We start from the raw sequence: 15,954 nt of genomic DNA, 5'->3' as shown, positions 1-15,954 counted from the left end.
TCTATTTGTTGCTTCTTAGCTGCTCACATATGTTTCCTGCTTTATATGGGCAGCAAGCATGTTGCTGTGATTAGCTTGTAGAGCATGGTTTGTGAATGCTCACCCTTCCTCTGATCAATGCCTTTTATTAGTGCTTTGATAATTGTATTAGTTTGCTGTTGCAGCTGTAATAACTCGCCACAAACTTGGTGGCTTAAAACAACACAGGTTTACTATTTTACAGTTTGAGAGGTCAGGAGTCCATCGTGGGTACTTATGCAGCTGAAATTGAAATGCCGGCAGGGCTCTATTCCTTTCTGGGTGCTCTAGGGCAGAATCTCTCTTCTTGACTTTTCCAGCATCTAGAGGCTGCCTGCGTTTCTTGGCTCCTGGCCCTTCAGTGTCAACGCCAGCAGTCACACCACTCCGACCTCTGATTATGCTGTCCCATCTCCTTCCCTGGCTCTCACTCTCCTGCCTCCCCCCTCCCTTACGAGTCCTCTTGTGATGACGTCACACCCACCTGGGTAATAACCCAGGGTGTTCTCTCCATCTCCAGACCCATAACTGAATCGCATCTGCAGAGGCCCTTGGCCACATGTTCACGGGTTCTGGAGATTAGGGCGTGGACATCTTTGGGGTTGGGGGGCGTTGTTCTGCCAACCACCGTGGTTGTTAGTATGGAAAATTAGTGCATATTATGGAATGGAAGTGATGAGAAATGGACCCACGTGCCAGTGCGACGATGTGTGTGATGGTGAATGAAACCTGACCACCTCTGGGGCCAGGTACCCTGGTTTGCATGCTGCCTCCACCAACTGCCAGTCCCGTGGCCTCTGAGTATTCATTTCCTCATCTGGTCATGGGCATGTTAATGTGACAACATTGCTGTAAGGACCAAGTAAGTGCTAGTATATGCACATAACTTTGAACAGACACTGGCACGGCATGAGTGCTTGTTAAATACTGGCTGTTATTATCTGATAGATGGGTATCCTGTAACCCTTTCTTTTCTGTGGTTGAATTTCTTATTGGCAACATCTGTAGTATATATGTGGGGGGGGGTTGTGGGTATGTTGGGGGAATTTGTGTGTGTTAGAAAAGTCTGATTCCTCATTCCTAGGACTTGTCATCATCTAGAAAGGAAAGGGCCTGACAGTAGCTGAGTTGTCCGGGCTAATTAATCATGTTAACTTTTAATAGCTGTAACTGGAATATTTTCCAGGACCACCAAGATTTTCATGATACATTGGATAACACCTGCAAATAAAAATTTTAGGTTGTGTTTTGCAAATAGTGCATGTACCATTTCATGAGGGACTTAGCACTGATTTTATAAAATCATATGTTTTCTACCTCTTCTAGGTAAATACTTAGTATGGCCTGCTAGCCCGGTCACCTTTAGTTGCATATAGACACAATCTGCTTTCCTGTTCGATAGAAATGTTTGAGGATGAGGGCTAAAGAAGTTCGTGAAATTGTCTCTGATTTTTAAACATAATTTTAATTTAATTATTCCCAAAGCCACACATCAGCGTGAGACACATGCATTCATACAGCTTAAGAATATCATGCCTTCTATCATATTTCTGTCTCCATAAATAATGTAATTTAAGCAAGATAGTATGCCATTTTACTGCAAATCAAGTAATAAGAAACAGCATTATTATCCTGTTTTTACACTGATTTATAACTAATTATACCAGATCTACATCAATGGAAACTTGACTGCTTTCTAGTAATCTACTTTATAGGATACATTTTTCATAATTTATTTCTCAATGGTTTTTATAATATCCTTCAAAATGAGTATTAAGGTATTGGCTTTAGAGGAAAAATAAAGTCAAACTTTTAATAACAAGAAATGCATTTAACTGGGGCTGATTGGTTTGGCAATTAGATTATATGATGGAACATTTTTATCAGTTGCATGAGCCAAATGTGAAGCTCCAAGATTTTGACAAAATTTTATTTAAGGCATGTAACAAGATAAGAGCATTAAAGGAGTTTTACTCTAAAAGATGTATGAAAATAAATGTTTTGGTTTGCTCAACTCTTACTGAGACAAATTTAACAAAGTACCTCTGAGGGAACGGGTAACAGGGAAGTAACTTAAAATTCTTGGCCTTTTTGGTCTACTTTGTGGAATGAGACATTAATGGTTGAATCATAAATATTGGGTTGGCCAAAAAGTTCATTTGTTTTTTTTCTGTAAGATGGCTCTAATGGAGCTTAGTTGTCTGTAATTTCATTTGAAATGATTTCATTAGATTGTGTTGTGACAGCTGTCATACCAGAGTACATTTAAAAAATTTATTAAAATTGGTGAATTTTTTTGTAGCCTTTTTACTACTGAAGATGGAAGAAAATAAGTGACATTTTCTGAATATTAGCTCAAGAAAGGTAAAAATGCAACTGACATACAAAAAAAGATTTGTGCAGTGTATGGAGAAGGAGCTATGACTGATGGAACGTGTCAAAAGTGGTTTGTGAAGTTTCATGCTGGAGGTTTCTCGCTGGACGATGCTCCACAGCCCAGTAGACCAGCTGAAGTTGGTAGTGATCAAATTGAGACATTAATTGAGAGCAATCAATGTTATACCGTGTAGGTGATAGCCAATATACTCAAAATATCCAAATCAATAAAGTTATTGGTAAAAATGAAACATGTGTCTTTCATTTTATGGAAAAAACATATGGACTTTTTGACCAACCCAATACTTTCTCAAGTTAGATGATTTCCAATTATTTACTTTGAACAAAATTGGAGGAAGACCTAATCAAAGCGATAGATGTTTAAAAATTGTGTTGTGGGCATATGATTCTGAAGGAGTTCAAAGAATTAAATGTCAGCATTTTGGGAAAACTCCTTCCTTTCCCATCTATGGGGAAGGAAGGAGTTTTTATTCACATAGTTATGTGAATAAAAGTTCCTAGTGGTCACATCTATGAAGAAAAAAAACAGGAATAGAAATGATTATAAACCTTGCTACTCTCTAATAGTAATAGTTGTTCCTGAACATATGAACTAGTTGCAGGAGAATATCTTCACCCATCTCACTGAGATACGTTAAAAATTACGTTAAATAAAATCATATGTCTAAAGTTAAAATATATTGATAATGTTCTGGTGAATTTTGTACTGCTAATAACTTGTGATACTTGAATGTGGAAGATTTTTCTTTCTACATTTGAAGACTAGTGGCTAGATGAAAAAACAGTGGGGTGTGAAAGAAATGTTCACTTGCATATTTTTAAAATGGGTGACAGTGTGTGGCAAGTCGTTAGGGTGTTGCTGGTGTCCGTGTGGTTTGTCTACAATACTGATCCAACTGTTGTTCTTTCTCAATGTCCAGTTTTATAATGTACAGGGAATCTTTTGCAATCATTGAATCTGAATTTGAAATGGTAAATTCAAGTTTAGGAAAATTAAGAACGTGGGCTGAGGTATAGTTTTCAAAATTCATTTTTAGGGAGCATGAGAGTGACAGATTTTGAAGTCTGCTGACTTAGGTTCTCAGAGGACATTAGCAGGTCTGTGACAGCAAGTGGCCTGGACTAGTGCTTCTCATTGCCACCCTCCCAGGTTGCATCTGCAGGGCTGCTCAGCCCTGACCAGCGTGCCCCACGCAGGCCCGCTCTGCAGGAAAGGACGCATCAGGCCCACAGGGCATAGTCAGCAGCCAACACCACCCCTCAGACGTCTTGATTTGATTAAACATGACTGTTTCCTCCCTGTGTATTTGCAGTCACTATGTACCAGGCACTGCTCTAATAATTGCTTTACACTTATTACCTCATGTAAGCCTCATAAAAAACTCTGTGATATACATAGTCTTCACCCCTATTTTACAGATGAGAAAACTGAGGCACAGAAAGATTAAGTAACTTGCTTAAAGGCCAAACAGCCAATAAATGACGGAAGCAGGACTTCTTAGATATTGGCATTCTTTTTTTTTAAGGGAGCAGAAAGAAATGATTCTCGTCTCTGTGCCCAGGTGGCCCACCATCAGACTCCTTTCCCCCCAACACGCCTTGTGCTTCATGCTCCTTTTTCTATACCCAACACTGGCCTGGGTTCCAGGAGACTGGACTTACCCATGAGGATCCAAAGAGTCTAGTTTTCAGATGCAGTAGAATTGAATCTGAGTGGCCTGTTTATTGACACTGGCTTCCCTAGCCAGGAATCATTATATAAATGTCTTATTCAGATAGGAAGCCTGGGTAATTAGTATTGCAGGTCTGTAGTGAAAGGCCTCAAAAGCATCAAACCACCCCAAGAAATATTTTTCCTGGCCTCCTCCAGACAACCTCCTAACTCCAGTTCCAGAGGTTTGGAGTGGGCAAAAGGCTCTTACGGTTTCCTTTTCAGCAATGAGGAAAACAAATTACCCAGGCAGCACAGTTGAGGGGAGAAACCATTTTTTCTGCCATCTCTTGCCACTGCTTTCTAAAAGACTTCCATTGGGTTTGCCATTGGACACAGGCAGAGGGTGTCAAAAAAGGCTGCAAGAACTTTGGAGGGTGAAAAAAGGAAGTGTGTCACCTTGCAAAAGGAAACTGCTTTACAAATACAATCCCCTCCCGGAAAAACCAATTTCCACCCTCCCCCAAAGAACATACCTATACAAAAAGAGTTCAGCGTTTACAGATTAATATCTATTACCGTGGTTTTTTAGCAAGCTAAAATTACATATGGACAAGTCTGGAACATTTCAGTGTTCTTACTATTACTGAGAGCACTTCACAGCTGTGAGCCAGTCCCCACTCCGGCCTGTTGTAGGGATCACAGCATCATGGGCTACGAGACCTGGAAAGGTGGACGCAGGGACCAGCCAGTTCACGCCCTGCCCCTAACTAGCCTTCAATCTGTTAGGAAAACGTACCAAAACCTCATTTTTTCCCTTTCCAAAGTTAAAATTGCCTTTGAGTTGTCTGAATAGTGGGAGGCACCAGGAGACAGAGCCGAAGTGAAAGACAAGCGTTGGTGTAAGAGCTACGGCTGTGTCGGGTGCCGTCGGTGGCATTGGGGAGACATGTCTGTATGCGATGAGGGAGACGGTAACAGTGTGACCCTGGGCCCTGGCTCTTCTCCTGCCCATTAAAAAGAAATCAAATGAGAAAAAGTTGAGATATGCAGGAGAAGAGGGAGAGAGAGGATAGGCTTTATGGCCCAAGGGTGTGGAGAGGAAGATGGACCCAGCTGCCTTGGTATGGGGGAATTTCGAGTTCCAAGGGCTGCTGGGGAACAAAGGATGCATTGCACCCTCTTTAATTTTTGTCTTCAAAGATGCAAATCAGGGAATAACATGTTTTTTTAAAAACAATCTCCAATGGCTCTTTGGATTGTGCCTCTTTGGATATGACCTCGTGCTGACACTGGACCTGACAGATGGGTTTAGGGATGGCAGGAAATTCAGGAGTGAAATCTTAGCAATAATTAATAACACGCTTTTCACTGAATTTTCAGGGTTCCCAAGCAGTGATGGTTATGGTTCATGTTGGGCTATTTTTGTAGTGGAAATAGATTTTGTAGGGAAAACAGACAATATCATTACTATGGTCTGATTGGAATGCCCCAAAAGTCATGTTAAATTGATCCTAACCCCCAAGGTGATGATCTTAGGAGGCAGGGACTTCAGGAGCTGATGAGGCCACGAGGGTGGAGCCCTCATGATGGAATTAGTGCCCTTGTCAAAGAGACCCTCAGAAACCCCCCCCACCCCACCCCGCTGCCCTGTGTAGTTAACAGTGAAAGAGAAGGAAGCAGGCTCTCACCAGATACCACATCTGCTGATGCCTTGACCTTGGGCTTCCAGCCTCTAGAACCATGGGAAATACGCTGCTGTTGTTTGTGAGCTACCCAGGTGACAGTATTTTGTTACAGCCGCCCGAATGGACTAGGAAAATCATACCAGAAAATCTGAGTTCAAACCTGCACCTTGGCCCGCCCCCTGAAGTTTACGTGGCCACGCTGAGTCACGTTCCAGACCAGAGTGGTTCTGAGGATTAAATGAGATCTGGGAAACTCATCTACTCCAGCATGTTGTACATTACAGAGGCTCACCCAAAGTTTATTAACTCCAAGTTATAGATTAAGACTCAAACGTAAATGCATTTTTGTTGAAGTAGCCAAGGGGCCCTATGATGTTTAAAATGGGTGTAAAACATTAAAATTGCATGTTTGATTTTGAACCCTTTTTGAAAGCTGGTTCAGAAATACATGAGGAACGGTTTGGTGAAGTATTTTTTAAAAAAATTAGGTTGAACAAATGTATCTTTCTGAAATTACTTTGGGCTCCAGTGGTGCTCTCTGCACGCCCCCACCCCTAGCACAGGAATGCTCATTGATTGATTCCTTAAGCAGGTGCCTGAGGCCTTAACTTTGTGTAGAGCATTAGGTCTAAATGTGCTTGCTTTTTTGTCTCTCTTGTTGTCTCCTAAGCCTCTTGAGTGTGCTCTAGGCGTCACGGGGTGCATGCGTTCTTGGTGGGCGTTGGTGATTAAATTGGAGGCCGGATTTCAGGGACAGCGGGAACCCTCCCTGCAGCTCCACCCTGCGGGCCGCACGTGAGGCCTGACCACGAGATGGGCGGCGGCCCCTTTAATCCTGCAACAGAGCCTTTGCTTCCAAAACCCGAGCCTCCAAAACTTGGACTTATATAACTTATTTGTTTATTTTTAAGCCAGCCCCGTCCAAGTTGAGAACACTTGAGACTCCCTTTTAGAGGAAATTTGGAACCCAACATTATCATTAACTAAATCAGCAAGCAATGGTTCTGTAAAAATACCAACCGGCATAGTTCCGAGGACTTTTATCGTTGTGTTCCCGGCGGAATTACATTGTGTGCTGGTTTCTCTGAAAACCGTTTCTGGGGTTTTATCTCTGTCGCTCTGTCCCTGCAAACCAGGGCCTGCGTCTAAGGGGGGGTGGACTTCTTGTCGAGTAGGAGCACCTTTCATTTGACAAGGGCCCATGTACTATGACTGACCCTAGTGATTCTCCAACCAGTTTCCTGTGGGGGGCCTCTGGAGGACATACTGCTGTTTGCAGAGCATGGTGAAGCAGAGACAAAGGACACATATCTCTGGGTCACATCAGATGCTCTTTTATGTCCGATTCTAGACATAAAGGGACAGGTGCCCAGGGCCTGACAGAAACGTATGTGAAGAAGATGGTCATTGCTGTTATTTCTATTAGGGAAAATATTGGAAACTCTCTAAATGTTTAGCAAGAGGAGAATAAATAAATGATGACCATTTTCAATGCACCCGTTCAAGATTCATCAAAGTCCTAGAGGTTCTTTGGAGAGTTTTTAATGGTGTGAGAGAAGTGTTGATGATTTGTAAGGTTAAAAAAAAAATTGGAATACCAAGTCACATACAAAGTAGGAGGGCAATTATCTTTCCGGACAGAAATCCTTAGGAAATAACATCACAATTTTAGGAGAGATTATATCTCTGCGTCATGGGGTTATGGGTAGTTTTTATTGTTTCCTTATACTTTTCAGCATTTTCAGACTTTTCCACCATGAGCTTTTATTGCTTTCATCGTCAGAAAATAAAATGACTGTCAGGCAGCCAACTTTCCTGGTGGCGGCAGATTCGGGTCCACATTTTCTTTACCATTTCCCTCAGCCCTCATTACTCTCTATCCTCGCATGACTTCTCCAGTGAGGATCTGGAGGAAAAGGCCGGGACCTAAGATGTTCCCCAACGCCCAGAGCAGCAGCAATTTCTCCTGGCACGCGGAGGTGTGTGGGCATCTAGGAGCCCCACGCGTTCCGTCCAGGTTGCCCTGCGCAGACTCAGAGCTCCACAAACTGCAGAAGGCAGCCAGGCTGAAGGGCACTTCGCATCCATGGACTGACTACTACGGACTACACCCCATCTTTGGGCAAGAAAGAGTTGTGGCGGGGTACCCCTTCCCTCTTCCTCCCCCCACCTTCTCTGCTCCCCTAACGCATCGTTGACCGAAGCGCAGCTATGTATTTTCAAGTTCTGGTGAGGCCGCCTGGTTCAAGCAAGGTGACAAGGCTACTCACACTGAGCTTTGAATGGTGGCCAGCCCAGAGAAGACTGGTTTACTCCTCGGGCCAGCTAATTCCTGCAGTCCTGCGGGTTTCCTCCATGTGTTAAGTGGATGTAACATGACTCTAAGCTTCTCTTGGAGCGGTGTCCCGTGACCTCATCCACCACGACCACTGCCTGTACACACTGTTGTGACACGTTCTCTCCGGGCGTTGAAGGGTAGTGTTGAAGGGGGACTTGAGCTGGGAGTGAGGAACATGACTTGTCTTAAGAATGTTTACAGGAAAGGAACAGAGGCTTTTTCTTGCCCAAGCACGGTGATAATTCAATTACATCCAGCAACTATTGAGTGAGTATCTACATTTTGAACAAGGCATTTAAGAATTCCCCCAAACTCTTTAGAATGCTTAGCTTCCTCCATTAGCATCCCATTTATCCTTTTCCTTTAAGGCTGGGATCTATCTCCCTTGTGGTGTCCGGAACAACCGGTATTGGTCTTGAAATCAGTGGGTCTGGGTTGAAAATCTTATCTCTGCTCTGATTTACAAGCACTGTGGCTTCAGGCAAGTGTTGCTTAATCTCTCGAAACCTCACCTCCCCACCTTTAAAATAGGAATAATAATGCCAGCCTCAGGGAGTTATTCCAGGTTGTTGGATTTAGCAAATAAAAATAGAGGTGCCCTCCCCCTTGTTAAATTGGAATATCAGGCAAACAAAAATATTTTTTAAGTATAAGTATGTCCTAACTATCCCATGGGACACATTTACACCTAAATGTGGGTCACTGTTTATCTGCCATTGCAGTTAAACTGGGTGTCTGGCCTTGTACCTGACAATCCTACTCTTGAGGCGGAAGTAAAGGGCTTTACCTGAAAGTCCCTGGCCATGGCTCGGTGAGTCCTCTTTCTGCTGTACCCTCCTCTCCCGGCGGGCGTGGGGGGGGGTGTCCCACAACATGACTAGTTGCTTCCCCACTCCATGGCAGAGGAAGGAAGACTGGGCGACCCGACTGTGCAGGGAGGTGAGGGTGCCAGGGTGAGGACATGTCTACAGGAGCAGTAAGAGAGCCCAAGACACGCAGGCCGGTAGGAGCTGAACCTCTGCTTCACAGACACTTTCAGGACCCTAGCAAACAGTGCCCCTGGTCCTGTGCCTTTAACACACTGCTCTGTGTCAGCCTCTCATGGGGGTGACACCAGAGGCCCAGGAAGGAGCCCAGATGGGGGTGCCGACCACAGGCAGCACCCCTCCATGGGCTTCAAAGGCCACCTCTTGTGTTAGAGGGACTTTCCTGGAGGTGATTTTTTTTCCTTTACAAACAAGGGGTGAAGGTGACGGACACCCCAGAGACCATACTGCGACTGGGGGGAAACCCGAGGTATGTGCCGACACAGGCCTGTCCCCCCTTGTGTCTCCTCTTCGCTGCCTCCTCTCCAAATGACACCCACCCCCCCGACCCAGCTCCCAGCTCGTGGGGTGGAGGTGGACAGGTGGCAGGCCCGCACTCGGGCCTTTGTGCATTTCACAAGCTGCTCGGGCACCCCCAGAACCTAAGCTCAGGGTATAATTTTCCTTTACTGATCATCTGAATTCCAGGCCAGGAGCTCAGCTGTCATCGGCGTCAGGGAATTTTTTCCAGCAGGACTGAAACTGGGGCCAAGAAAGCGTGGGCATGCAGAAGGCATTTTTTTCCTGCCATTCAGCTGCGCTTTCCCTTTAGTTTGGGCATTAGAAAATGGTGCCTTTCCCCACGGCCGCAGAGGAAAGTTTTGAATTTCATTACCGCGGGAAGACAACACGAAGGCAAAACATCGCTTGCTGCGTTTCCCAATCTGTCGTGTGTTTCCCCATGTCCCCGCCTGCCGCACCCTTTTTTAAAATTAGAGAACACTTTAATATCTCTTTTCATACACATATTTAAAGTTAAGAAAAATAAAACTATTTCAAGCCATGCCTGGTGCAAAAAAAAAAAAAGGAAAAGAAAAGAAAAATAATGTAAAGTGACACCTCCGCTGTTTTAGTCTCCACTTAAGTTATCACCATCAGCTTGTTACTTCTATTTTGGAAGAGAAGATGTAACATCAAGGATATGCTATTAAAATTGTTCGCTGCTCATCTGTGTGTCGCTTAGCACTATCTTCCAGAGACACAGCTCTACCTCACGGAGTTGCTGGAAGCCAGGGATTCCTATCTACGGCCAGGTCTGAGTGAGACGTTTTCTCCATTTTGGGCACTGGACTCTGCACACATGAGCCCCCTGTCCTCCCAGGAACTCTATAAAGAAGGTATTTTCATTGCCCCCACTTTACAGATAAAGAAACTGAGACTGGGAGAAGTCAAGAAAAGGTCATCTCGCTAGTAAGTGAAAGTCAGATTCAAATCAGAACAGTCTTGAGTTCAGAGTCCATGCAATCACCTCTCTCTTTAACTTCTTAGGAAAAAAAAAAAAGGTATTGATACCACCACTTGCCAGGAAAAAAGCAGACAACAGTGCTGTTGAAGAATGAGTTCATTCAGTACTAAGCATTAAGTACATCCTTCCCGTAACTTCTAATGCATCGCGCGCGGTTCCCAACTTGCACAGGGGTTGGATTCCAAAAGTTGATTGAAAAGCAATTTCCCCATCCTCTTCCTCTGTGCTCCAAGGCGCTTTGCACACGCCTCTCCTATTATACTCAGCACATTGTCTCTCAGTTGCCTACACGTCTCTCTCCCACAGGGTTCCAGGCTGCTCAACAGCAGGGACTTCGCCATGTATTTACTTTGGTATTCCCAGCACCTAGCACAATGCCCAGTCCGTGGAGGCACAAAGTATTCATTCGCTGTATGAAATTACAAGTCCTTTGTTTGGAACTCAGCACACATTTCCCCAAAGAATGTATTACAAATGGAAGTGGAATTGTAATGTTGCCAACCAGCACAGAAGAAGTTTATTTAACTTATCTTGTAGTCTACCATTAAGTTATTTGAAGCTGTGGGTGTAGGGTCAGATGTAGATGAAATTTCACATGGGTCAGAGTTCATCTTTGACTCCCTCCAAACTGCCTGTTTTCCCTACATCTTCCATCCATGGGTATCATTGTCTCCAAGTTCCCCACTCAATATTCAGGAGTGGTCCCTTGCACAGGCCTTCCCTGCTCTTACCCTGAATAATCTATCAACCCTCATGACCTAGTCAAAATTCTCATTTCCTGAGTGCAGCTGAACTCAGTTGATTCTCAGTAGGAAAAAAAATCTGATTGAATTAATTCTTACTCATGTGTGAATGGTTGTCCTAATGTCCCTCCACCTTTATTCACTCTCCCTCCGACCCCCCAATGCCAAGCATATGACTATTTATAGCACAGTAGTTAAGATTATAGGTTTGGAGACAGAGGTCAATTTGAATCCTGGTTCTAACACTAAGTTATGTGGACTAGGTAGATTAATTTCTGTGAGCCTCAGTTCTTTCATCTGTGAAATGGGATAAGAGTAGTTATGAAGAGAACTAATAGTATTATTGTACTTATCAGTGTTATATCACATGTTGGGCACAGTTCTAAGGACTTTTTATTCATTGATTCACTTTATCCTCACAACAACCCCATGAGGAAGGTACTCTTATTACTGTTATTAAAAGATTTCTAATGGTAAATTACCTATTATTTATTCCCTGCCCTCAAAAAAAGGCTTTGAAGCAAAATGCTACATTAATAAAAATTTCTGGCAGCATGGATGGGAGAGGACAGTCGTTTCCAAGAGGATATTTTTCAGGGCGCTGCTTCAGATCACCTGGGGCTGAAATTTATCCTCAGAATCCATTCCCTTAAGCCATTCCTATTTCCATAGCTTCCCTCTTTCCTCTGCCTCTGAATGTGCCAAATCTGCAAGTGGTCCAAGTTTTTTTTCTAGCCCCTTTCTTTCTTTTTTAATTTTTTCACACAGCCCATGGCAGCTGCAAGGGGGTGGGGGCCCGGCAGACCACGGCAGCTGTCTGTGTGTATGGGCCCTCTGTAGTCTTTCTTTGTGAGTCAGGGGCCGTCTGTATATATCACAGGCTACCACCTGGCAAGACATTAAGTTCCATCTATGTTATTGAAATGTTTCCTGGATGATATCATAAATGCATAAGGATGAGAGGAGCTTCAAGATGTTGCTCTCCAGCCCCTCGCTGCCCTGCAGCCCTTGTGCTGAAACGTTCTCAGGCAATTGATCCCCTCGTTTAGCAGACAGCTTTGGATGTGCTCTCCAGTCCTTCCCACTTGCCAGATGCAGAGATTTTCAAGCCAGTGGGGTGTGCATTTTAACAGAAGTAACCGTGTAGTCGTGGAAAACCCTGAGCAGAAGCCAAGACACAGGCAGGTGGCGGGCTTGTCGCTCAGGCCCCTCGCAGTGGAACCCTTGTGGTTCAGTAAGCTCACTTCTCTCGGCCTCCGTTTCCTCTCCTGGCAAACAAGGTGGGTGGGCGAAACTGTTTCTGGTTGCCCCAAAGCTTCCGGGCTCTGATAAACTGCTCTGGAGGGATGGACGGCTGTCCGTCCCTGCCGATGTTACTCTGGGTGGGGACAGTCCATCATGACCCTTGACAGCCTTTTAAAACGTTTTCTCATCCTTAAAACGGAGAGATCTCCCCTATGTAACTAAGAATTCCTTGTAGTTTGAGGTGTTTTTTGGTGTCATTGTTATTAGGACTTCTGAAAAACTTGAATAGAATTTTACTCTGCGTTCCTATCGCAGTGACACTTTTTTATACACACACAGCGGCATGTCTGTTTTAACCTAGATGATGAGTGTTCAAAGACTTAGTAGCCATGATATTCTATTTTTTATGATTACATATTTCAGAGCTATTGAACATACACCATTTCATTTGAACCTCAAACTAGAAACTGGAAGGGAAATTGGACTCAATTTTATATGTGAAGAGATGCAGGATAAGTAAAGTTAAATACCTTCAACAAATATCTTACCCCACAGTTACTATATAAGCGGAAGAGTCAGGACCTAAACCCAGGTCTTTTCACTCAAAGTCTAGTGGTCAGGCCATGAGGGCACATTAACTGAAACCCCTGCACCCCACCAGCCAACACATCAGCTCCCCTTGTTTGAGTTTCTGCTGTGTCCTGGATACCTCGCCAGTCACTTACTTGCATACAACATCTCAAATGTGTGAAACGGTGGTGCAGGGAAAGTATCATCATACTCAGTTTAGAAATGGAACAAATCAAAGTTCAGAGAGATTAAGTATCAAGTAGTTGTGTGATGGCTAATGTATGCTGAATGCAAAATCAAACCCAAACTTGTTCTTTTGACAGTGCTGCCTTTCACTTAAATACGCGTCACCCAAAATAAAATACGATATAGTATAATCTTTAGGATTTTTTAGACCACATGAATTATTGTTCCATGAAAGTACAGTTGTTAAAAATTAGAGAGGTGGGTTGAATCTCATCTGGCCAATTAGAACCTCACTCAGTGGCCCTTAAATTTTCCTGCTGTGCTTTATTCTACTTGATGGACTTTTTAAAAAATTTTATTTTGCAGTATTTCATAAATATTTTTTGTTGCTTTTTTTCTGGGTCCTCTTAAAAGCGAGCATGGAATTCTTAGTTAGAACTCAAATGATGGCCAATAGTAGAATGGGATTCTAGCTTACTTCCTTATTCACAAATTCCAGAGTGTGTGTCCCAGGATCATTTTATGGTTATTCAAAATCCATTTTCCTGGCCATTCTACCTAGTTAACGCTTGTCCATTTTGTATCTCTCTAATTCATTGCCTATTCTTTTTTTAAAGTTTTTATTTTATTATTATTATCATTTTTAACCCTTACTGAAGGACACGCTTATTGACTTTAGAAAGAGGGGAAGGAAGGGAGAGAGAGAGAAAGATACACTGGTCGGTTGCCTTTCGCATGCGCCCCCACCAGGGACCAAACCTGCAACCCAGGCACGTGCCCTGACCAGAAAGTGAACCTTTGATCTTTAGTTTTCTGGGACGACCTTCAACCAGCTGAGCCACACCAGCCATGGCTCATTCCCTAGTCTTAAGCGCACTAACTTTCTCTGTGACATGGGGATAGTGATTCCTGTCCTGTCCTCACCTCACAGTTCTGGTGATGTTCGATCCAATGATGAATAGAGAAAGCACTTGGAAAAGTGGGAAGAACCATCAACACAGAGAATTATAGTATATTGGTTTTTGCAGAACCTAAACTACAGAAATGAAGTTAAGTAATCCGGATTGTTCAGTTGGGCTAAGATTTGTATGTTCTGGATTTATTTATAATACATAATTATCAAATCATTTCATTCATCATTAAATTATTTTAAATGAAATCATTTAGGTGCTATATTTAGAGTACTTGCATGCCATCACTGGGGTTGGCTAAATACAGTGTCGGTGCTTCCCCTCACAAGGTTTTGCACCTGTCGACTTCTTGGCTGCTCTCCCACAAAACCTCACCCCTTCTGCCATTGTGATGGTCCCTGCATTAGCCTTTTCTTAGGGAAGTCCCCACATTGTTTGGTAGAAGTGCACATTTTTTTAATGTTAATCTGTTTGTGCACTTCCATGATGATAATGAACTTCTGGCATCCACTGGCTGAGAAAATGCCCCACGACAAAAGGACATTACCAACAGTAAAACTTTTAAATGGACTCATATTTAGTCAATCACAACTGCATCCAAATGCTTTGGGAAAATACACAGACATGACTGATACATTCTCCCACCAGGCATGCTTACCAACACTCCGTAAATATTTGTCGAATGAAAGCACAGATAACAAGAGAATGAAAATTCGCAGACGATGCTTGTGGTAAATGTGGATTTGTGACCCTTTGTCACAGATCCATTCCCTAGCCCTTGCTCTGGGGGCCAGAGCTCAGAGCTTGGAAACCACTTGTATGGTTTCCCAAATACCCAGTATACAGTAGGCACTCAATAATTGTGCACTGCATGTAGGAATTAATGAATGAATGCCACTTTGTCTCCCAAGTAGATCACAGTTTTGAGAACAGCATGGTCCACTGTGGGCCTGGTGCATCACCTTCACAACCCAGCTGAGAAACGCAACCTCCTTCCACGGAAACAACCAACCCGATTAGTATCACCTACGGGCAGATGCATCTTGGGAGGAGCATATGAAAACGGAAACATCTAGAATTTAAGGGGAATAGAGATGTCCTTGATTCTAGAAAATTCCATACATCTAAAGGGAATAGAGATGTCCTGTCTTTCAAAGGCATCTCTAGAAAATTCCTTGTCTTTCTCTGGAAGGGTAAGTCAAAGAAAGTATGGAGTGAGAAAAGTGAGTAGACATGAGAATTCCTAAGAAAAAGCAGTGCTGTTCGCCCTAAGAAAGGGAGAGCGTCTCGAGAGTGGACTAGAAGCCTCCTCCTTGGAAATCTGCCTCAGCCTCCTGCTGAGTAGTCGGGTCCTCCGCAGAGAGGAGGCAGTGTGACCAGAACACTCTCAGGCAGACACTGACATGGCGCAGGAGATGGTTAGCTCATCGCACCATGAAGTGGCAGAGGCCAAGAGCAGGTTACTTATTCATAAATCATGAATTAATCAGTACATCTTGTTATGGGCATTGCGACACAGAGACTGTGTAAGCGGGCTCACTCACCTCAGCAACGCTGGATAGAGCAGTCCAATCATCTTGAAGACAAACTCCTGATACGGACTCTTCTTGGAGCTTCAAGTGTCGTGAAGCGCTGTAGAGTCCCTTGCACTGGGTCTGGCGGCTACTTCACCTTGCAACAAAGGAAGTGAAAGTGTCAAGATGAGGAGGACTTGAAAGTCAACATTCCCTCTAAGGGGAAAAAATGCAGACACAAGCCCTTTTTTTTACAAAAAAAAATATTGTGGGGCGAAGGGGTCAGAAACGCTCTGATTGTAGAGAACATCTGTAAAGGCAAAACGAGAAATACCCTTTCTTATTTCTGGTGTTCCCTCAGC

At 43.6% G+C, this 15,954-nt stretch overlaps 1 protein-coding gene across 2 annotated transcripts in view; it reads right to left on the bottom strand.

Moving 5' to 3' along the window:
- Positions 1–15,715, bottom strand: part of RBPJ (recombination signal binding protein for immunoglobulin kappa J region) — a 216,859-nt gene extending 201,144 nt beyond the window's left edge. Inside the window, exon 1 of one of the 2 annotated variants that reach the window (XM_045834247.1) lies at positions 15,623–15,715. Coding sequence is in view for 1 of the 2 variants with exons in the window: in XM_045834249.1 (XP_045690205.1) it covers positions 15,623–15,654 (32 nt within the window). In the remaining variant the exon portion in view is untranslated. The remainder of the gene's footprint in view (positions 1–15,622) is intronic. The other variant, XM_045834249.1, reaches the window with a different exon arrangement.
- Positions 15,716–15,954: the final 239 nt, after the last annotated feature.

The sequence above is a fragment of the Phyllostomus hastatus genome, unplaced genomic scaffold (genome assembly GCF_019186645.2).
Source record: "Phyllostomus hastatus isolate PE091 unplaced genomic scaffold, TTU_PhHast_1.1 phas_contig_196, whole genome shotgun sequence".
Lineage (NCBI taxonomy): Eukaryota > Metazoa > Chordata > Mammalia > Chiroptera > Phyllostomidae > Phyllostomus > Phyllostomus hastatus.
Note: the sequence above shows the minus strand (reverse complement) of the source record. Positions and strands in the feature narration are given on the sequence as shown.